General features: G+C 41.0%; 1 protein-coding gene across 4 annotated transcripts in view; it reads left to right on the forward strand.

Annotated features, from left to right (window-relative positions):
• Positions 1-23,556, forward strand: part of ZYG11B (zyg-11 family member B, cell cycle regulator) — a 116,783-nt gene that overhangs the window by 86,375 nt on the left and 6,852 nt on the right. For 2 of the 4 annotated variants that reach the window (XM_055235243.2, XM_063613843.1), the window contains 4 exons: positions 7,723-7,920; positions 8,047-8,099; positions 10,785-10,882; positions 15,595-22,435. In XM_055235243.2, the coding sequence (XP_055091218.1) occupies positions 7,723-7,920; positions 8,047-8,099; positions 10,785-10,882; positions 15,595-15,785 (540 nt within the window). In that variant the 3' untranslated portion in view covers positions 15,786-22,435. Of the gene's footprint in view, positions 1-1,333; positions 1,800-7,722; positions 7,921-8,046; positions 8,100-10,784; positions 10,883-15,594; positions 22,436-23,556 lie in introns of those variants that run through there. The other 2 variants (XM_063613842.1, XM_063613844.1) reach the window with 2 other exon arrangements.

Consider the following 23,556-nt stretch of genomic DNA (forward strand, 5'->3'; position numbering starts at 1 on the left):
TTCTATCAGCTTTTTCTTCATGTATTTTGAAACTCTATTATTAGATGTATAAACATTTAGAATTATGTCCTCCTGTTTAATGGACTCCTTTACCATTACCAAACTACTTTCTTTACTCCTGCTAATATCCTCTACTTTGAAGTCTGCTTTGATACTGATATAGCCATCTGTACTTTCTTTTGACTAGTGTTAGCATAGTATTTCTTGTTTTATCCTTTTACTTTTAACCTATGTTTGTCTTTATATTTAAAATGTATTTCTTGTAGATAGCATATACCTTGCATCCTGCTTTTTTAGCTAGTTTGAAAATATCTGTTTTTTATTTGGGGTATTTGGATCATTTACATTTCCTGTGATTTTTAAATTTTTTTAAATAATAAAAAATAATAATTGTGTATGTGGAGTACAATGTGATTTTTTTTTTTTTTTTTGAGACGGAGTCTTGTTCTATTGCCCAGGCTAGAGTGCAGTGGTGTAATCTCAGCTCACTGCAACCTCCACCTCCCGGGTTCAAGCGATTCTCCTGCCTCAGCCTCCCCAGTAGCTGGGATTACAGGAGCCTGCCTCTGTGTCCAGCAAATTTTTGTATTTTTAGTAGAGATGGGGTTTTGCCATGTTGCCCAGGCTGATCACGAACTTCTGACCTCAAGTAATCCGCCAGCCTCGGCACGAAATTCTGACCTCAAGTAATCCGCCAGCCTCGGCACGAAATTCTGACCTCAAGTAATCCGCCAGCCTCGGCCTCCCAAAGTGCTGGGATTACAGGCGTGAGGCACCATCCCAGCCCAATGTGATGTTTTGATGTATGTGTTTAATCATTGTGGAATGATTGAATCAAGCTAATTAACATATCCATGACCTTACATACTTACTGTTTTTTGTAGTGAGAGCATTTAAAATTTACTCTTGGCTGGGTGTAGTGGCTCATACCTATAATCCCTAAATTAATAATAATGTATTATATACTTCAGAATTGCTAAGAGTACATTTTTTTTTTTTTTTTTTTGAGACAGGGTCTCACTCTGTCACCCAGGCTGGAGTGCAGTGGCATGATCTCAGCTCACTGCAGCCTCGACCTCCTGGGCTAAAGCAATTCCCCCACCTCAACTTCCTGAGTAGTTGGAACTATAGGCGCACACCACCATGCCCGACTGATTTTTAAATTTTTGTAGAGATGGGTTTTTGCCATGTTGCCCAGGCTGGTCTTGAACTCCTGAACTCAAGTGATCCACCCACCTTGGCCTCCCAAAGTGTTGGGATTATAGGTGTGCACCACCATAGCCTGGTGTCATTTTTCTTCAACCTAAAAGACATCCTTTAACATTTCTTACAGTGTGGATCTGCTGATGATGAATTCTTCAGCTTTTGTCTGACTGAAAACATCTTTACTTAACCTTTGTTTTTGAAAGATACTTTTACCAGGTATATAATTCTAAATTGACATTACTTTAATGATACTGATTAGCTTTATTCTGACTTGCTTCTTTCTAATAAAAAATCTGATGTCATCATTATCTTTGTACTTACGTATGTACACGTTCTTTTCCTCTGGCTACTTTTAAGATTTAAGATTACTTGGCCGGACGCGGTGGGTGGCTCACGCGTGGAATCCCAGCACTTTGGGAGGCCAAGGCGGGTGGATCACCTAAGGTCAGGAGTTTGAGACCAGCCTGGCCAACATGGCGAAACCCCGTCTCTTCTAAAAATAACAGAAATTAGCTGGGTGTGGTGGCAGGCGCCTGTAATCCCAGCTACTCGGGAGGCTGAGACAGGAGAGTTGCTTGAACCCAGGAGGCGGAGCTTGCAGTGAGCCGAGATCACGCCATTGCACTCCAGCCTGGGCAACAAGAGTGAAACTCCATCTCAAAAAAAGAAAAAAAAGATTTAAGATTAGTAACAATTTTGAATATTTGATTATATGTGTCTCGATGTAATTAACCTCATGTTTCCTGTATTTGGGATTTATTGAGCTTCTCAGATATATAGGTCTACAGTTTTCATCAAGTTTGGAAAGTTTTTAGCCATTATTTGTTTTTAAAATTTTTTTGTACAGATGGGATTTTGCTATATTGTCCTGGCTGGTCTCAAACTCCTGGCCTCAAGTGATTCTCCCACCTTGCCCTCCCAAAGTGCTGGGCTTACAGGAGTAAGCCACTGTGACCTGCCCATTTCTCTAAAATAAATTTTGCAGCCCTTCTCCCCACATTGGAGTCCTTTGGAGACACTAATTTGCACATATTAAGCTGCTTGACATTGTCCCACAGCTTACTGATGCTCTTTAATGTTTTTGTTCTTTTGTATTCTGTGTGTTTCGGTTTGGATAGTTTCCCTTGCTATGCCTTCAGTTCAATAATTTTTTTCATCTGCAATATCTAATCTACAATGCCATCTAGTAATTTTTTCATCTTAGACATTGTCATTTTCGTCTCTACAAGTTCGATTTAGGTGTTTTTTGTATCTCCATGTTCCTACTTTTTGAATATATGAAATAAAATTTTGATAACTCTTTTAATATCCTAATCGGCTAGTTTTATTTAGTATCTATGTCAGTTCAGGGTCAATTTCTTTTTTTTTTTTTTTTTTTGAGAAGGAGTCTCGTTCTGTCGCCCAGGCTGTAGTGCAGTGGCGCAATCTCGGCTCACTGCAAGCTCCGCCTCCCGGGTTTAAGCCATTCTCCTGCCTCAGCCTCCCGAGTACCTGGGACTACAGGCGCCCACCACCACGCCCGGCTAATTTTTTGTATTTTTAGTAGAGACGGGGTTTCACTGTGTTAGCCAGGATGGTCTTGATCTCCTGACCTCGTGATACATCCGCCTCGGCCTCCCAAAGTGCTGGGATTACAGGCGTGAGCCACCGCGCCTGGCCAGTTCAGGGTCAATTTCAAGTGATTATTCTCCTCATTATGAGTCAGTTTTCCTGATACTTGGCATGCTTAGGTTTTAATTTACTCTTTAAAAAATTTATTATTTTTTAAATTGTGGTAAACAACAAAAAATTTACCATCCTAACCATTTTTAAGTGTATTGTTCAGTGGTATTAAATACGTTCATAATGTTGTAGAACCATCACTACCACTTATCTCTGTAACTGTTTTCATCTTGTAAAACTGAGCGTCTGTAACCATTAAACAGTACTATTCCATTCCCCCATTCTGCAGCCCCTGGTAACCACCATTCTATTTTCTGTCTCTATGATTTTAATTCCTTAACTACTTCATGTAAGTGGAATCATACAGTATTTGTCTTGTTGTAACTAGCTTACTTCACTTACAATATTGTCCTCATGGTTCATCCATGTTGTAGTGTATGTCAGAATTTCCTTCCTTTTTAAGGCTGAATAGTATTTCATTGTATGTATAGACCACATTTTCCTTATCCATCCATTTGTTGGACACTTGGGTTGCTTCCTTGGTTTTGCTATTGTGAATAATGCTTCTATGAAGATGAGTGTACAAATGTCTCACCACAACCTCCGCCTCCCAGGTTCAAGCGATTCTTCTGCCTCAGCCTCCCTGAGTAGCTGGGATTATAATCCCTATAGGCATGCACCACCCCGCCTGGTTAATTTTGTGTTTTTAGTAGAGACGGGGTTTCTTCATGTTGGTCAGGCTGGTCTTGAACTCGAACTCCCCTCAGGTGATCCGCTTGCTTCTGCCTCCCAAAGTGCTGGGATTACAGGTGTGAGCCACCACGCCCGGCCACAGATATCTCTTTAAGACTCTACTTTGAATTTTGTGGGGTATAGTTCGAGAAATAGAATTACTGTATCATGTGATAATTCTATTTTTAACTTTTGAGAAACTACCATACTGTTTTCCACAGCAGCTCTACCGTTTTACATTCCCACCAACAGTGTCCAAGCATTCCAATTTCTCTACATTCTCACTGCTTGTTATTTTGTTTTTTTTTTTTAATAGTAGCCATTCTAATGGGTCTGAGATAGTATCTTGCAGTTTTTGTTTTCATTTCTCTAATGATAAGTGGTGTTGAGTATATTTGTATGGGTTTATTGGCCATTTGTATAACCTCTTCGGAGAAATATCTATTCAATTCCTTTGCCCATTTTTAAATTGGGTTGTTTGTGTTTTTGTTGTTGTATTTTAGGAGTTCTCTATATATTCTGGATATTAATCCCTTATCAGATATATGTCTTGCAAATGTTTTCTCCCATTCTGCTTGGTAGTTTTTGATTGAATGCCAGACATTGTGAATTTTTACCTTCTTGGTTGCTGAATATTTTTGTTTTTCTATGAATATTCTTGAACTTTGTTCTGGGATGCAGTTAACTTACTTTTAAACATTTTGATCACTTTGATCACTTGCTTTTTATGATTTATTAGGAGGTTCCAGAGCAGTGGTCAGGCTATGGCTAATTATTCTCTACTACTGAAACAAGACCTTCCTGAGTACTCTACCCAGTGCCTTGTGAATGAAAGGTTTTTCCATACTGGGTGATGAGAATTTGTGAGAACATGCACTATTCCTGGCCCTCTGTGAGCACTACGCACTTTTCTGTAACTCTTTAGATGGTTCTTTTCCTGCCCTCAGCTTCCTTGTGTTCATTTTGTTATCATTACTCTGCTGAATAGAGTGGGACTGTACAGATGGCTGAACTCGCTTTATGTGCACATTCTCTTCTCCCTGGTGTTCTGTCCTGTGAGTTACCTTCATTTCTGTGGACTGTTCACCTCATCTCCTACTCCATTCAGTCTACTAAACTCTGCTTCAGGTCTATATCCCTGTGCTACAGCCTGGAAACTCTTTCAAGGCAATAGCTCACTTTGTTTTCCATCCAGTAAAGGACACTAAGAGTCACTGTCCTTTATTGCTTGTGACCAGTATCTTGAGAATTGTTTTTCCATATTTATTTGGATTTTTTAATTGTTTCAGGCAGATGTGTAAATCTGACTGTTTTTACTCCACCTTGGCCAGAAGCAGGAGTGCTCATCAATCCTCAATTTAAAAACAAGGAATTGGCTGGGCAGGGTGGCTCACACCTGTAATCCCAACACTTTGGGAGGCCAAGGCGGGCGGATCACCTGAGGTCAGGAGTTGGAGACCAGCCTGGCCAACATGGTGAAACCCTGTCTCTACTAAAAATACAAAAATTAGCCGGCCATGGTGGTGGCTGCCTGTAATCCCAACTACTCGGAGGCTGAGGCAGGAGAATCACTTGAATCCAGGAGGTGGAGGTTGCAGTGAGCTGAGATCCCGCCTTTGCACTCCAGCCTGAGCGACAGAACAAGGCTCCATCTCAAAAAAAAAAAAAAAAAAAGAGAGAGAAATTTATCTTTCATGTTTACTCACATTTCTCATTCTATTATTTTCTTACATTTATTATCCTATAGGTGTGCTAGCAATGACTTCTCACTCACGCGTTGTTTACCTAACAAAGTTTTTTATTTTGCTTTGATTTTTTGAATGATAAATTTTTAGTTGGCTGTTGAAGTCTAAGTGGACAATTTTTTTCAGTTGAATCTTTGGGTTTATAATTTTTATAACATTTTGCAAAAATTTGGCCATTATTTCTTCAAATACCTTTTTTCATTCCCTCTCTAATCTCTGCTTCTTCTATGACTTCAGTTATAAGCATGTTAGACTTCTCGACATTATCCCACAGGATATTGGCTTTTTTCCCCAGTCTGATTTTTTCTTCTGTGCTTTGATTTGGATGGTTTCTATTTCTTTTTGTGTGTGTGAATAGAGACAGGGTCTCCCTATGTTGCCCAGGTTGGTTTTGAACTCCTGGCCTGAAGTGATCCTCCCACCTCAACCTCCTGTGCTGGGATTACGGGTGTAAACCAGCATGCCCTGCCATGGATGCTTTTTATTTCTCTGTTGTTTAGTCCACTGATTGTTTTTCCGGAAGCATCTCCTCTGCTGTTAATCTCATCCAATATATTTTGCTTTTCAGGTATTTAATTTTTTTTTTTTTTTTTTTTCTATAATTTACATTTAGGTCAGCCAGGCGTGGTGGCTCACGCCTGTAATCCCAGCACTTTGGAAGGCCGAGGCGGGTGGATCATGAGGTCAGGAGATTGAGACCATCCTGGCTAACATGGTGAAACCCCGTCTCTACTAAAAATACAAAAAAATTAGCCAGGCATGGTAGCTGGTGCCTGTAGCCCCAGGTACTTGGGAGGCTGAGGCAGGAGAATGGTGTGAACCTGGGAGGCGGAGCTTGCAGTGAGCTGAGATCGCGCCACTGCACTCCAGCCTGGGCGAGAGCGAGACTCCGTCTAAAAAAAAAAAAAAAATTACGTTTAGGTCTTTCTTATATCTTCATTTTCTCCCTTCATTTTTATGTCTGAATTATATTTATAACATTTATAATAGCTGCTTTAAGTCCTTGTCTGCTAATTCTATTATCTCTGTTATTTTTTAGTCCATTTCTATGGATTGATTTTTCTCCTGGTTATTAATCATATTTTTCTGCCCCTTTGTATGCCTGGTAATTTTTTTATTGGATGCCAGTCCTTGTGAAATGTAACTTGGTGATTGCTAGGTTTTATTATTTTTCTCTAAAGGGTCTTATGCTTTGTTCTTGCATGCAGTTAACTTGCAGATCAAGTTGCTCCTCTTGAAGCTTGTTTATGTTATTTTATTTTATTATTATTATTTTTTGTGTGTGAGACAGAGTCTTGCTCTGTTGCCCAGGCTGGAGCGCAGTGACACGATTTCCACTCGCTGCAGCCTCCACCTCCCAGGTTCAAGCAATTCTCCTGCCTCAGCCTCCCGAGTAGCTGGGATTACAGGCACATGACACCACGCCCAGCTAATTTTTCTATTTTTTTAGTAGAGATGGAGTTTCTCCATGTTGGCCAGGCTGGTCTCGAACTCCTGACCTCAGGTGATCTGCCTGCCTCAGCCTCCCAAAGTGATGGGATTACAGGCGTGAGCCACCGTGCTTGGCTGTTTTTGGTTTGTTTGTTTGTTTTGAGATGGCGTCTCACTCTGTCTCCCAGGCTGGAGTGCAGTGGTGTGATCTCAGCTCACTGTAACGTCTGCCTCCCGGGTTTAAGCGATTCTTGTGCCTTAGCCTCCCAAGTAGCTGAGATTACAGGCGTGCACAACCACACCTGGCTAATTTTTGTGTATTTAGTAGAGACGGACTTTCTCCATGTTGGCCAGGCTTGTCTTAAACTCCCGACCTCTCAGGTATGAGCCACCACACCCAGCCCTGTTTATTTGTTTTGTTAGAGTGGCGTCTTATCAGACTTTACCCTACGGTTCATATATAATTTAGCCCTACTACTATCAAATACTTTGCTTATTATGAGGTCTCTTGAGTCTGGCTAGCAGAAATGTGAACTGCTCCTATCCCTGTGTGACTTTGGGATTTGTTCATATACTACTTTCTGGTAGTTCTTTCCCTAGCCTCCTGGAGTTTCACCCTTGTCATTACTGAGCCAGAGATTTGGGATACAGGTCATGTGTGCTCTGTCTCTGAGTGTGGAGCTTTGTCCTTTCCAGCACTCTGTTCTACAGAGTTTTGCTGCTTGACCACCCTGAACTATGATCTCTGTTTCAACAAAACTGCTACTTTCTCTTTGGCTTCCTGTTACCTTCATTGCAGTCTGTAAACTGCCCTCATTTGAATACTTTCTCTCAGGGAAATACTTTTCTCTCACCTTCCTGAATTGCCTGTTATCCAGGGCCTAAAAACAGTTATCTTAACCATTTACTATACATATTACATTAATTTTTATATCTTTTTTTCCAGAACAATATAGCTGAAGTACAAGAATTGCATTCTGAATTAATGTGGAAAGACTTTATAGACCACATCAGTAGTCTTCTACACAGTGTGGAAGTGGAAGTCAGTTACTTTGCAGCTGGAATTATTGCCCATTTAATATCCAGAGGTGAACAAGCTTGGACATTGAGTCGTAGCCAGAGGAATTCTCTGCTGGATGATTTGGTAGGGTCATTCCATACCAACAAAAGACATTCATAGTGGTTAAACTATCAAAGCCTCATAATGTAGTAAATAATGCCGTGCTAAATAAATATTGTAATCCTTTCTTGTGTGTCTTTTGTCTTCCAGCATTCAGCTATTTTGAAATGGCCAACTCCAGAGTGTGAGATGGTAGCATACAGGTAATTAGTATCATAATTAACAGTAAACCAGCAACCTAGTCTAGAGATCATTCCTAAGAGTCATTCCTACGAGATGCATAATTTTTCCCTCAGGCACCTCAGTATTGGTTATTTATTTATTCATTTTGAGACAGAGTTTCACTCCGTTGCCATGGCTGGAGTGCAATGGCATGATCTTGGCTCACTGCAACCTCCACCTCCCAGGTTCAAGCAATTCCTCTGCCTCAGCCTCCCGAGTAGCTGGGATTACAGGCGCCCACTACCACGCCCGGCTAATTTTTGTATTTTTAGTAGAGATGAGGTTTCACCATGTTGGCCAGGCTGGTCTTGAACTCCTGACCTCAGGTGATCTGCCTGCCTGGGCTTCTCTAAGTGCTGGGATTACAGGCGTGAGCCACCACACCCAGCCAAAAGTATTGGCTTTAAAAGAAGCAAAGTATTTTGACTTTTTTCTACCACCTATCACTCTTCATGTTTCCTTCATTTCACATTTGTTGAAGACAAGTGCTAGGAATTTGTTCTATGCTCTTGAAATTCAAAGATGAACAAAGACATGGTGTCTGCACACACGAATTTTATATCCTTGTGAGGGAGAGCAAATGTGGATCAGATAAAATACCATTACGCCAGATGTCCATAGAATGTTATGAAATTAAAGGTGAAGCCCAGCAGGGTAGCACATATCTGTAGTCCTGGGAGGATCACTTGAGCCCAGGAGTTTGAGGCTGCAGTGAGCTGTGATTGCATCACTGCATTCCAGCCTGAGTGACAGAGCAAGACTCCAAATGTAAATACACACACACACACACACACACACACACACACCTTTCAGAGGAAGTGAGTTGTAACCTGAGTGTTGAAAGATAAGGAGAGGCAGGAGATTTTTAAGAAGAAAAAGCATCGTATTAATGCAGGAAGGTCTAAAATAAAATGACACATTGAAGGAATTAGAAGTAGCACCAGATTCGGGCCAGGCACTGTGGCTCATGCCTGTAATCTCAGCACTTTGGGAGGCTGAGGTGGGTGGATCACTTCAATCCAGGAGTTCGAGACCAGCTTGGCCAACATGTTGAAACCCCTGTCTCTACTGAAAAAACAAAGTTAGTGGGGTGTGGTGGTGCACATAGTGGGGCATGGTGGTGCACACCTGTAATTCCAGCTACTTGGGAGGCTGAGGCATGAGAATCGCTTGAACTTGGGAGGTAGAGGTTGCAGTGAGCTGAGATGGTGCCACTGCACTGCAGCCTGGGTGACAGAATGAGACTCTCAAAAAAGGAATAACACCAGGTTTGGTTGGGGAAACAGTTTGTAATAATTTATTAAAGTGCATACTGGGCCTGGCATGGTGGCTCACACCTATAATACCAACACTTTGAGAGACTGAGGTGGTAGTATCACTTGAGTTCAGGAGTTGGAGACTAGCCTAGGCATCATAGTGAGACCTCATCTCTACTAAAAAATAAAAAAACCTGGGCATGATGGCATGCACCTGTAGTCCCACTACTTCGGAAGGCCAAGGCAAGTAGATCACTTGAGCTCAGGTGTTTGAGACCAGCCTGAGCAACATAGTGAGACCCTGTCTCCACAAAAAATAAAAAATTAGCCGGTTGTGGTGGCACATCCCTATAGTCCAAGCTGCTTGGGAGGCTAAGGTGGGAGAATTGCTTGAGCCTGTGAGGTTGAGGCTGCAATGAGTTGAGATTGCCTTACTGCACTCCAGCCTGAACAACAGAGCGAGACCCTGTCTCAAATAAATAAATAATAAAAATAAATAAATAGGCTGGGCACGGTGGCTCATACCTGTAATCCCAGCACTTTGGGAGGCCAAGGCGGGCAGATCACGAGGTCGGGAGATCGAGACCATCCTGGCTAACACGGTGAAAACCTGTCTCTACTAAAAATACAAAAAAAAAATTAGCCGGGCGTGGTGGTGGGCACCTGTAGTCCCAGCTACTCGGGAGGCTGAGGCAGGAGAATGCCGTGAACCCAGGAGGCAGAGGTTGCAGTGAGCCGAGATCGTGCCACTGCACTCCAGCCTGGGCGACAGAGCAAGACTCCGTCTCAAAAAAATAAATTAATTAATTAAATAAAAAAATAAATAAATAACAAAAATAAAAAAAGAAAGTGCATACTGGCTGCCTAACTCTGTTTGTAATTAGATAACTTGATAACTAAATTACTAATTACCTGAAGTATTTAATTTTTATTCAACTTATTTTTTTTGTTTGGTTCATAAGTGCTGATGTTGCCAACATTTTTTTTATTTCTCCAACTTATGTTCTACCTATTTTTATTCAGATCAGTAGAAAATAGAAGGGATAATTATACTCTTTTTCATAGTGTTCTACTAGTTAGTTATCACCTAATTTCTCTATTTCTTAGTTTCCAAACCAAGGTCTACTTATCTTCAAATGTGTATCTTTAAGACTAAAAAAGTGCTTTTGGAAAAATTTTTTCTCTTTTAGTACCATGTTCTAATCCCCTTCCATCTTCTGTACTGAGTCGTGTCTGAATGCAGTCTTCTCTGAAATGGTTAAGACAAAGAAATGATATTCTATAGCTCATTTATATTAGTCTAAATATAATAGGATAAAATTTTGAAAATGAAAAGTTTACGATTCACTGCTTTAGGAAATTAAACAAAGTATGGGATGTAACTTTGATTCTTTTCTTTTGAACCTTTAGGTCCTTTAATCCATTTTTCCCATTACTTGGCTGTTTCACAACACCAGGAGTCCAGCTATGGGCAGTTTGGGCCATGCAACATGTCTGCAGCAAGAATCGTATGTACCAAAAAAAGAGAACTGTGTTTTTTTTCTTTAAGTGAAATTCTCATTTCCCAGGAAAGATATTTCTAAATTGTGTATTAAAGTGATTTTTAAGCACACTGACTTAAAATGTAAGGCAATCTTAGGTTATAAACTTAAGGTATTCTTTTTTTTTTTTTTTTTTTTTGAGATGAAGTCTCACTCTTATTCCCCAGGCTGGAGTACAGTGGCACTATCTTGGCTCACTGCAACCTCCGCCTCCTGGGTTCAAGCGATTCTCCTGCCTCAGCCTCCCAAGTAGCTGAGATATCAGGCACCTGCCACCATGCCCGGCTAATTTTTTTTTTTTTTTTTTTTTAAGTAGAGATGGGGTTTCACCATGTTGGCCAGGCTGGTCTCGAACTCCTGACCTCAGGTGATCCGCCCACCTCAGCTCCCAAAGTGCTGGGATTACAGGTGTGAGCCACTGTGCCTGGCCAACTTTAAGGTATTCTTTCAGAATGAGCATGGTGTAACTAGGCACTGAATGACAGTGGTGAATGAGACACTGTTCTCACCTCAAGGAATTTAAAGATTAGGAGACTACAGTGAGTCCATGTGTTGAGTAAAAGGTCTTAAGTAGATCCATTGTTTATGGTACATTCCGGTGCCCAATTCTCATTCACCCAAAATTCTGTTGTTCAAGATGTCGCTCCTAGCACCCATGGTTTCTGAGGAAGCAAAGTGTTTGAATCAGGTTCTGTATTATTCTTTGAAAGCTATGATGCAACTCATTTATTTATTTAGAGACAGGGTCTCTCTCTCTATCACTGGAGCTGGAGTGCAGTGGCATAGTAACAGCTCACCGCAGCCTTGACATCCAGGCTCAAATGATCCTCCCTCCTCAGCTTGTAGCTAGGACTACAAGTGCATGTCACCATGCCTGGCTTTTTTTTGTATTTTTTGTAGAGACAGGGTTTCATCATGTTGGCCAGGCTGGTCTCAAACTCCTAGGCTTAAGCGATCTGCCTGCCTCTTCCTCCCAAAGTACTGGCATTACAGATGTCAGCCATCAAGCGTGGCCTAATTATTTATTAATATAAACTAATTCCACAAATGATTTGACACAAGAAATACACAGAACCACTTTAATAGTAAAGTGTGTGTATATATATATATATATATATATTTTTTTTTTTTTTTGAGATGGAGTCTCACTTACTTTGTCACCCAGGCTGGAGTGCAGTGGTGCGATCTCGGCTCACCACACCCTCTACCTCCCAGGTTCAAGCGATTCTCTTGCCTCAACCTCCAGAGTAGCTGGGACTACAGGCCTGCACCACCACCCTTGGCTAATTTTTGTATTTTTAGTAGAGACAGGGTTTCACCATTTTGGCTGGGCTGATCTTGAACCCCTGACCTCAGGTGATCCGCTGACCTCGGCCTCCCAAAGTGCTGGGCTTACAGGTGTGAGCCACTGTGCCTGGCCTATTTTTAGTTTTAATTAGAAGTAAGGAAAAATAGTTTTTCAAAAATTATAGGGGCCGGGCATAATGGCTCATCCCTATAATCCCAGCATTTTCTGAAGTTGAGGTGAGTGGATCGCTTGAGCCCAGGAGTTTGAGACCAGCCTGAGCAACATGGCGAAACCTAGTTTCTATAAAAGATGTAAAAGAAATTAGCCAGGCATTGTGGTGTGCTCCTGTACTCCCAGCTACTTGGGAGGCTGAGGTGGGAGCATCATCTGAGCCCAGAAAGCCAGGCTGCAGTGAGCTGTGATGGCACCATGCACTCCGGCCTGGGTGACAGAGTGAGACTCTGTCTCAAAAAGGAAAAAAAAAATTCTAAGATAGAGGGAAAATAGTCAAATGTAGACCTGTAGGCGATGCATTGGGATTTTCGTGGCTCTGCTGCAAGTAAAAAGCGACATGGTTCTCCATATAAGAGGGAAACATTCCATATCCTTGTCAGGGGAGACGGGGAGGGGAGAGAACTTTTTACGAGCAGTTAACTATGAATTAAATTTCTTCTATTGGACCTTAATAGGGGACATACTATAAAGGGCCTTGTATAGGATATGTGAGAGTTGTTTTTACCAATATCCTTTTAGCAGAAGTAGTAACATTTTGTGAGATTTTTGCTTGGGGTTGTTTTTTTTTTTTTTTTTTGGGGGACGGAGTCTCACTCAGTTGCCCAGGCTGGAGTGCAGTGGCACGATCTCAGCTCAGCACAACCTACACCTCCCAGATTCAAGCAATTCTCTTGCCTCAGCCTCCCGAGTAACTGGGACTACAGGAACGTGCCACCATGCCTAGCTAATTTTTGTATTTTTAGTAGAGGCTGGGTTTAACTATGTTGGCCAGGCTGGCCTCGAACTCACTCGCCTTGGCCTCTCAAAGTGCTGAGATGACAGGCATGAGCCACCGCACCCAGCTCCTTCTCTTGTATTCTTTGATGAAAACTCACTGCATACCACAAAAAGGCAATGCAGTAAAAGCTCTTCTGTGTCAGATAGAGAAGAATAATTCAATGAATGGGATGTGACCGAGAAAACTGCCTTGTACCCACCTGAACTCCCACCTGGAGGCTTATCTGGTCCTTCCTACTAGATTACCCAGAAGCAGTTGTTCACTCATGAATCGAAAACTGTCTAGCTACATTAAATTGTCTGTGCCCTAAAGTCTTTTTCTTTTTACTGTACCCACAGGTTTTGAGGACTCCCGAGTTTCTTAACAGTTGATCCCATCATATTCCCAGTCTCTAATCTATAGGTTCCTTTCCTCATAACTCAAGGAATGGACCTTTCACAGCTCAGTAGGAGAAAATAAAACATAATAAGTAAATAATAGTGCATTTTCGGCTGGGTGTGGTGGCTCACGCCTGTATTCCCAGCACTTTGGGAGGCCAAGGTGGGTGGATCACGAAGTCAGAAGATGGAGACCATCCTGGCTAACATGGTGTAACCCCATCTCTACTAAAAATACAAAAAATTAGCTGGGCGTTGTGGCACACATCTGTACTCTCAGCTACTAGGGAGGCTGAGGCAGGAAAATCACTTGAACCAGGAGGTGGAGGTTAAATTGAGCCAAGATCGCACCACTGCACTTCAGCCTGGGCGACAGAGCGAGACTCTGTCTGAAAAAAAATAATAATAATAATAGTGCATTTTCATACGAATATTTATTTTTGTCACTACTTTTAGGTATTATTTAGGTTTTACTCTATGGAATGACAGCCCTGAATAATTTATTCTTTTTTCTTTTGAGACGTTGTCTTGCTGTCGTCCAGGCTGGAGTGCAGTGGCGTGATCTCGGCTCGCTGCAAGCTCCGCCTCCGACGTCACGCCATTCTCCCGCCTCAGCCTCCCAAGTAGCTGGGACTACAGGCGCCTGCCACCACGCCCGGCTAATTTTTTTGTATTTTTAGTAGAGACGCGGTTTCGCCATGTTAGCCAGGATGGTCTCGACCTCCTGACCTCGTGATCTGCCCACCTCGGCCTCCCAAAGTGCTGGGATTACAGGTGTGAGCCACCGCGCCCAGCACCTGAATAATTTATTCTAAAATGCACTGTAATTTGGGGAATATTAGAATATTTTGTCTCCAACTCAGATAGTTTAGGTTCCTACCTTGTGGGCATATTTTGTTTATATTTAAATGGAATTCACTTCTATTTGTATTAAAATGTTTTAATGTGGCTGGGTGTGGTGGCTCACACCTGTAACCCCAGCACTTTGGGAGGCTGAGGCAGGCAGATCACTTAAGGTCAGGAGTTTGAGACTGGCCTGGCCAGCCTAGTAAAACCCTGCCTCTACCAAAAATACCAAAATTTAGCCAGGTGTGGTGGCTGGTGCCTATAGTCCCAGCTACCCAGGAGACTGAGGAAGGAGAATTGCTTGAACCCGGGAGGCAGAGGTTGCAGTGAGCCAAAATTGTGCCATTGGACTCCAGCCTGGGAAACACAGCAAGCTGCAGTGAGCCATGATCACCCCAGCCTGGGCAACAGAATGAGACTGTCTCAAAAAAAAAAAAAAAAAAAAAAAAGGCAAATAAAATACTTCAAAAATTTAAAAATTGTATGTGCAGTATGAGTGCCATTAAGTTTTTAAAAAGTATAGGAAATGCGGCCTGGCACTGTGGCTCATGCCTGTAATTCTAGTACTTTGGGAGGCTGAGGCGAGAGGATTGCTTGAGGGCAGGAGTTTGAGACCAGCCTAGGCAACATGGTAAAACCCCATCTCTACTAAAAATAAAAAAATTAGCCAGGCGTGGTGGCATGTGCCTGTATTTCCAGGCTGAGGCACAAGAATCGCTTGAACCCGGGAGGCGGAGGCTGCAGTGAGTTGAGATTGTGCCACTGTACTCCGGCCTGGGCAACAGGGCAAGACTCTGTCTAAAAAAAAAAAAAAAAAAGCATAGGAAATGCATAAAAATATAACAACACTTACCTGTGATTTTGGGTCAAAGATAAGGTAGTTATGATTGTTTTTATTTTTTTAATACAGATTGTATATGTCTTGAGGTTAGAAAAATCAAGTTAGCTATTTATTGATTGAATGTGTAGGCCTTGCACTGTAGACATAACATCAGTATAGAGGTTATTTATCAAGCTGTAGCATGTTAGTGGTCAATAACAAAACAGCTAAGAAAAATGGCTCCTAGATGTCATTTTTTTGTGGAATAATTTTCAAATGTTTTAAGAAAAGCTATTTCTCCTGTTTTGTGGTTTGTTTTTTTTTTTTTTTTTTCAGCTTCAAGGTATTGCAGCATGCTGATTGAAGAAGGAGGATTGCAGCATTTATACAACATCAAAGATCATGAACATACTGATCCTCATGTCCAACAGATTGCTGTGGCCATTCTGGATAGCTTAGAAAAACACATTGTGCGCCATGGGAGGCCACCTCCCTGTAAAAAACAGCCCCAAGCCAGACTAAATTGATAGCCATAAGTATTGGATAATTGAATCACAGGAATCCTTTTTGTGATTGGTCCATTTGGAATATCTTACCCTCCCTGATGTTTTGGGGGTTTCTATGACAAGAGTCATAATATCAGTTTGGGATTGATACCGTATAGTACTGCCCATGTGAACAGTCTCTAATTTGTCTTGTGATTTTAACTTATTAGTCAAGAAGGGTCTCTTCCTTTATCATTGCCTTTTAGGAAATTTTCCACATCTTTCGGTGTTTGAACTTACTTGTGCTTGAGATTCTACAGTTTTATGGTAAAGTTTGCACGAACCCTTAGGCCAGACTTTTCTGATCTCAGAGTCCCTTCCAGTCAATTTGCAGCTTCACATAAGCTGTTGACCTGATTTCTGACACTGCTTCCATTGTAAATTTTATACTGCTTCTATATAAAATGCCTTTCTTCTCTATCTGTGTATCTTTTATAAGATGTCCTTCTTAGTGTGAAAGAAGGGAAATGTGGATCATCTTGTGGAAGCTAATCACTGGCAGGAGCCTGGATGGCTGGCAGAAAGATGTATGAGAAAGAAAAATTATGAAGGGAGAACAGAGTGTAGGAACTGGGAATTGCTTTCATGGTATAGGTTTTAAAATGAGACAGGCTACCCTTCGGGAGCCCACCTCTCTTGAGGCGGTGAGCAGAAGCTTGTTCTCCATATTTATACCTAGAAGTGTGGACTGCTGCTTCCTGCACAGACTGCTGGTTATTCTCTAGGAATATTTCCCCAAGCACCACAGTATAAAATATTACAGCACTCTGTGTTAAAGACTAACTGTCTACATCTCCATATGTCGTATTGTTGTGAAAATGTGATTTTAAAAAATTATCGCCAGTTAAAACTGGCTATTCTTCTCCTCTATTTCAAAGTCATTTTTGTTCAGTGGAATAGAGACAACAACATGGTGTTAACCTCTCAGTTAAAATACAATTGACACCAGTAAATTTTGCCATAAAAAGTTAAAATCTCTTGTTCAAAATATGTGTATCTTGTTAATGTGTTCATGTTAGAGAAAGTGTCCCCATCTCACTGCCAAAAATGAAAGAAAAGAAACTCTTTAAATGATTAAATGTAATGATTCTACTCGCAGTGCATAACAGCACATATTTTTGACGGATTATTTTTTAGACAATTACCTCTCCTTAAGGTATCTGATACAGTATAATAAAGAATCACTGGCCGGGCGCGGTGGCTCAAGCCTGTAATCCCAGCACTTTGGGAGGCCGAGGCGGGCGGATCACGAGGTCAGGAGATCGAGACCATCCTGGCTAACACGGTGAAACCCCGTCTCTACTAAAAATACAAAAAATTAGCCGGGCATGTTGGCGGGTGCCTGTAGTCGCAGCTACTCGGGAGGCTGAGGCAGGAGAATGGCATGAACCCGGGAGGCGGAGCTTGCGGTGAGCCGAGATTGCGCCACTGCACTCCAGCCTGGGGGACAGAGAAAGACTCCGTCACAAAAAAAAAAAAAAAAAAAAAAAAAAAGAATCACTTATATCAGTAATAGCACTTGAGAGATAGCAAGTCACCAAGAAACTTAATTTTCATTTAAAATTTTATTTTGTGAATAAGGTCAATCTACAATCCCAGATAACTACATTTTTTTCATAGATGGCCAGTGTTTTCAATAGAGATTTAAAATTATAGTGATTACTCAGAAGCATTTTAATTGAGAAAGGAGCTAGTTTGTTAGTTCACTGATGACATTTTTTGACAAACATATTTTATACCATTATCACAATAATCAGACTTGAATTTTTTTGGAGTTCCTTCATGTGAATGAAAACTGAGTTAAAAGAAAGTAGGCATTTAGGTCCGGATGCAGTGGCTCATGCTTGTAACCCCAGCACTTTGGGAGGCTGAAGCAGGAGGATTGCTTGAGCCCAGAAGTTCAAGACCAGCCTGGGCAACATAGTGAGACTCGACCTCCACCAAAAAAAAAATTTTTTTTTAATTAGCTGGGTGTGGTGGTGCCTGGGCAACAGAGCGAGACACTGACTCAAATAAATATCTAAATAGATATTTAGAATCACTGAAAACCATATTAAATGCTGGGTTAATGCTGACTTAATTGGCTTAAGGAATTTTTATCAGTGTAAGATAAATTTTCACAGACTAAGTTTATTTCAGACAAAATAGAGAATTCTTTTAAAAGTTTTTTTTTTTTCTTTTCTGTATGTTAATGTCTAAGACAAAGTTCAGAAAACGAGATGGCCTGTGGTAGTTTGGAAATTGCTAGATATGTTGACTGTTTCCAGGTCTTTTATCTAGTGTAGTTAAGGGAAAGCCTATTTAAGAAGTTTGGCTTCAAGTTTCTGTTTTATAGTGTTCAAGACAAAAGTGCATATTTCGTTACAGGCTAATGCTAGGTTTTTGTCTTTACAAATTATTTTCAGAAATGGCTAAAAGTGTACAGAAAACAGTAAATCCCTTCTTTACTCAGAATAACTTCTTAATAGATGAAGCATCCAAAATATTTAAAAGCAAGGGTGGGCGTAGTGGCTCTTGCCTGTAATCCAAGCATTTTGGGAGGCCGAGGCGGGCGGATCACTTGAGATCAGGAGTTCGAGACCAGCCTGGCCAACGTGGTGAAACCCTGTCTCTACTAAAAATACAAAAATTAGCTGGGCATGGTGGCTTTTTTGCACGCCTATAGTCCCAGCTACTTGGGAGGCTGAGGCATGAGAATCACTTGAACCCAGGAGGTGGAGGTTGCAGTGAGCTAAGATCGTGCCACTGCAGTCCACCTGGGCAACGGAGTGAGACTCTTCTGGGAGAAAAAAAAAATTAAATTTCCTACTTTTTTTCTTTTTGTAGAGACAGAGTTTCACTCTGTTGCCCAAGCTGGAGTGCAGTGGCACAATCATAGCTCACTGCAGCCTCTTGGGCTTACATGATCCTACCCCCTCAGCCTCTGGAGTAGCTGGAACTACAGGCTAAATTTCCTACTTCGTGAACATCAGTAGTGGCCAGATACTTCTGAGTCTTAAAAGCATAATAATTTATTACATCCCAAATATATAAAAATTTGAGTGCCTTTGCAGTCAGGATGGTTCCTAAAATTGTGTATAGAATTAAGGCACAGAATTGTCTGTAAGGTCCTGAATCTGGCTAAAATACAGTGGATGTATATATTGGAATTATGAGGCATAAGTGGCCAGTATCTATAGTTAGAATCTACAAGGCCTCCCTTTTGCACCTGTAGACTAGAATGTAACTTTTATTGGTGACTTTGAGTGTTATCTCTCAGTGGCTAGAGGTGCTATTTCAAGCACAATTTAGACTAGGGTTGAACCACTCATTGTTCAAATCATTGGTGGGCTCCAATGTAAAATATCACTACATCAGGCCGGGCACGGTGGCTCACGCCTGTAATCCCAGCACTTTGGGAGGCCGAGGTGGGCGGATCACAAGGTCAGGAGATCGAGACCATCCTGGCTAACACGGTGAAACCCCGTCTCTACTAAAAATACAGAAAATTAGCCGGGCGTGGTGGCCGGCGCCTGTAGTCCCAGCTACTCGGAAGGCTGAGGCAGGAGAATGGCGTGAACCCGAAAGGCGGAGCTTGCAGTGAGCCGAGATCGCACCACTGCACTCCAGCCTAGGCGACAGAGCGAGACTCCGTCTCAAAAAAAAAAATATATATATATATATATATCGCTACATCAGTCCACAAGCAACAGTAAATCTAAAGGAAATGGAATTTGACTTTTTAGAGTATAATGGTGTTCTAGGGCATAATGAGGAAAATTTTTAAAAAATAGATTATAATGATAAATATTGGTATCATTGAGTAAAACATACAGATTTGAGCAAATACAATTAAGGCGTCTTATTTTTTGCATCAAGTAATTATTGCTGTGGTCTTTCTACTCCACAAAATAATTTTTTCTTTTTGCAGTTGAAAATTAACTGCATTATTAACTAATTAATAAAATAAATCAAGTGGTATAAAGGATTAGTTTACCCTCAAGCCAATGACTCCATGGCTACTGATCTTAGTTAGTTTAGGATTTTTAAAAAGCATATCAGGGCCGGGCGCGGTGGCTCAAGCCTGTAATCCCAGCACTTTGGGAGGCCGAGGCGGGCGGATCACGAGGTCAGGAGATCGAGACCATCCTGGCTAACACGGTGAAACCCTGTCTCTACTAAAAATACAAAAAATTAGCCGGGCGTGTTGGCGGGCGCCTGTAGTCCCAGCTCCTCGGGAGGCTGAGGCAGGAGAATGGCCTGAACCCGGGAGGTGGAGCTTGCAGTGAGCCGAGATCGCGCCACTGCACTCCAGCCTGGGTGACACAGCAAGACTCCGTCTCAAAAAAAAAAAAAAAAAAAAAAAAAAAAAAAAAAGCATATCAGACCCCCAGTTTCAGGAATTGACTATAAATATTGCTTCTTGTCACCCGGGGACAGTAATGCCTTATAGTGGCACTAGTCACCTTAAGTAGATAACACATGGTGGAAGTGAATAAAGCTGCATGGGAATTTGCTTTCATGATATATTTCATTTGCAAACTTCCACATAATCAAGTTTTATGTTTAAAACCATCAGTTCTATATATCTAGCTTTAGGAAGTTGCCCTTACAGGTGAGACCTTTTGTGTTAATCTGTTTTCTCCCCAGTCATCTTATTTGGCTATGTTAAAAAAAAAAAAAAAAAAAAAAAAAAGAGAGAGCAAGAGAGAGAGAGACGGTGTCTCACTGTGTTGCCCAGGCTGGTCTCGAACTCCTGGCCTCAAGTGATTTTCCCACCTCAGCTTCCCAAAGTGCTGGAATCACAGGCATGAGCCACAGCGCCTGGTCTTAGCTGTGTTTTTAATTATGCCATGCATCAACATAACATCGGACCATCTTCCTATCCCTTTTGAGCACATTTTAAAACATATTTTATATGCTAAATTAGGTTAATTTACCAGAGATTTAGCTTAGTGTTTTTAAACGCATTACTCCTATAGAACAATGTACAGCTGTACCCAAGGTTGAAAAGAGGTAGCAGGGGAAACAAACTTGTATATGGTGAAACCCATCCCTCTCCTGCCCTCTAATGGTACGTTTACATTATTTGGTTATTATACAACGTTTATAGTGGTATAAACAGTATTATTAAACTGAAGGCATAAGTTAAAGGAAGTATGTTACTTTGAGCTGATGTAGGCTCTTCCACTTTTATCTGTGTTTTACTTCTTTGGGGACTTTGTATTGCTAGGACTTCAGAATACTAACTTTGACACAGCTCCCAGAGAGGTTTGCAAACTTTGGTTTCCCTCTCAAATCCATGGTAGCAGTTTCAAATGAGTTTGTGGATAATGGATGTTTAGTCCTTATCATTTGCTGTGTATTGACAGTTTTTAATTTGCAGTATTCACTCACCAACTGTTTTATTTTAGGAATAATGCAAAACCAACCTTTGTCCGGTGATGAGAATAGCTGTATGATAAGAGAATTTGCTCATTGTGCTTTAAATGAGTAACTGTTTTACCTTTTTTAGTATTTCATAGACTTTGCATGATATGGTACACTCCTAATTATGCATTCTTTGGTTTCCAAATCTTAACCTAAGATACTTTGTTAACTGACTGGTAGCCTAAGAAAGAGACTTTTCTTCCTGTTTTTCTCTCTCCCCATTTTTTGGGGTAAGTTTTGCAAAGATCAGTGCTGTTTCTCATGACTCTAAAGTAAAGCTCTTTTGGATAGCACAGCCTAACTTTACAGCTAGACAGAATGGCTATTAAGAATATTTCCCAAATCCAAATTTATCAAAATTATTTTGTGGGAAATCATAAATCTACTTTATTAATATTATGTGCTTAATTTTGGACTTATTTTGGGAACAACTGTTCAAATTGGGTCCTTTTAAGCTTATTTTAAGCAGCCTAGAAGAAGCTACTTAGCTAATGAAAGCTGAGACACTTTAATAAAAGCAGGATCTTAAGAGCATTGTTTTTCCTTAAAAACTTTATTTTTTTTTTTTTTTTTTTTTTGAGACGGAGTCTCGCACTGTCGCCCAGGCTGGAGTGCAGTGGCGCGATCTCGGCTCACTGCAAGCTCCGCCTCCCGGGTTCACGCCATTCTCCTGCCTAAGCCTCTCCGAGTAGCTGGGACTACAGGCACCCGCCACCACACCCGGCTAATTTTTTTGTATTTTTAGTAGAGACGGGGTTTCACCATGGTCTCGATCTCCTGACCTCATGATCCGCCCGCCTCGGCCTCCCAAAGTGCTGGGATTACAAGCGTGAGCCACCGCGCCCGGCCCCTTAAAAACTTTATACTCTCAGATAATCTGCAACAACAAAAATTAAGAAATCCCTCGCTTTTGTAGAATTCCCACTGTCAAATTCTCACTGACTTACGAGTGTGAGAAAAGTTATGTTTTGTTTGAATTCTGATAGAACAGTTTAACTCCTTTCTAAGGATATAAAAAATTCATTGCCAAGTGTGTATATTTCAAAGACTCTCAATTATCTGTACTGAAGGCACTGTTCTCACTATGGCCAGATGAATGGGAGTATTCTGTACATGAATCATGCTATATTTTAAATCAGGACATCACTTAAGTATTAATGTTGTGTGTACAGATTTTTGTTTTGGGATTTTTTTTTTTGCCTAAATAAATGTTATAAATTTTATGTAAAGGGTGTCTTGTCTACTTTTATTCTAGACATTTGGCTTTAAAAATTAATGCAAACTTCAAATTCCTTAGTGATCCACTTCTAATGACTGCTTTCTGAAAAAGGCTACTTTTACTGGAGAAGTTTTTATTTTATTTTTTGAGACAGGGTCTTACTCTGTCACTCAGGCTGGAGTGCAGTGGCATGATCGTGGTGCATGCCACCACACTCGGCTAATTTTTAAATTTTTTGTCTCCCTGTGTTGCTCAGGCTGGTCTTGAACTCTTGTCCTCAAACTATCCTCTTGCTTCAGCCCCCTAAAGTGCTGGAATTACAGGTGTGAGCCACCACGCCCAGCCTGCAGACATTTTTAATACTGGAACATCATCCATTTCCTTTTTGGTTTTTTTTTCCCCACTCAGCGGCGGCCTTTAACATTCATTTCCTTAAATACCTATGCTAAGTACTATTTAAGTGTTGTAACTTACATAACTTATAAATACTTCAGGGAACTTAAATTTACTGGAGAAGAGTAAATATTAAATAAACAGATGAATATTGCATAACAGTGTATTACAGACCAGTCCTCAGTACTTGTTGTAGAGAGACAGAGACCACACCTAGTCCAGACTGGACACCCATTAGACAGTCCAAGAAGACTTCCTGGAGAAAAGATTTGAGTTGGCATTCACACAAAGATTGAGATAATTAACTGGCATAACGTATATTGTTTCAGTGCACTTAGTGAGGGGGGATCCTAGAGACTGAAGTATTATATTCTTATATTAATATAAGGACTCCATGGCTGGGAAGAATCCTTAGTGATTTTAGTTTCAGAACCTTCATTTTACAGTTAAAATAGGTGTGGCTGGGCATGATGGTTCACACCTGTAATCCCAGCACTTTGAGAGGCTGAGGTGGGAGGATTGCTTGAGCCCAGGAGTTCAAGACCAGCCTGGGCAACAAAAAATAAATAAATTTACAAAATTTAAATAAATTTACAAAATTTAAATAAATTTACAAAAAATAAATAAATTAGGTCTACAGAGTATTCGGGAGCTGAGGTAGGAGGATTGTTTGAGCCTGGGTGGTCAAGTACTCCAGCCTGGGCGACAGAACTAAACCCTGTCTCACAAAAA

Source organism: Symphalangus syndactylus, chromosome 19 (genome assembly GCF_028878055.3).
Source record: "Symphalangus syndactylus isolate Jambi chromosome 19, NHGRI_mSymSyn1-v2.1_pri, whole genome shotgun sequence".
NCBI classification, from domain to species: domain Eukaryota; kingdom Metazoa; phylum Chordata; class Mammalia; order Primates; family Hylobatidae; genus Symphalangus; species Symphalangus syndactylus.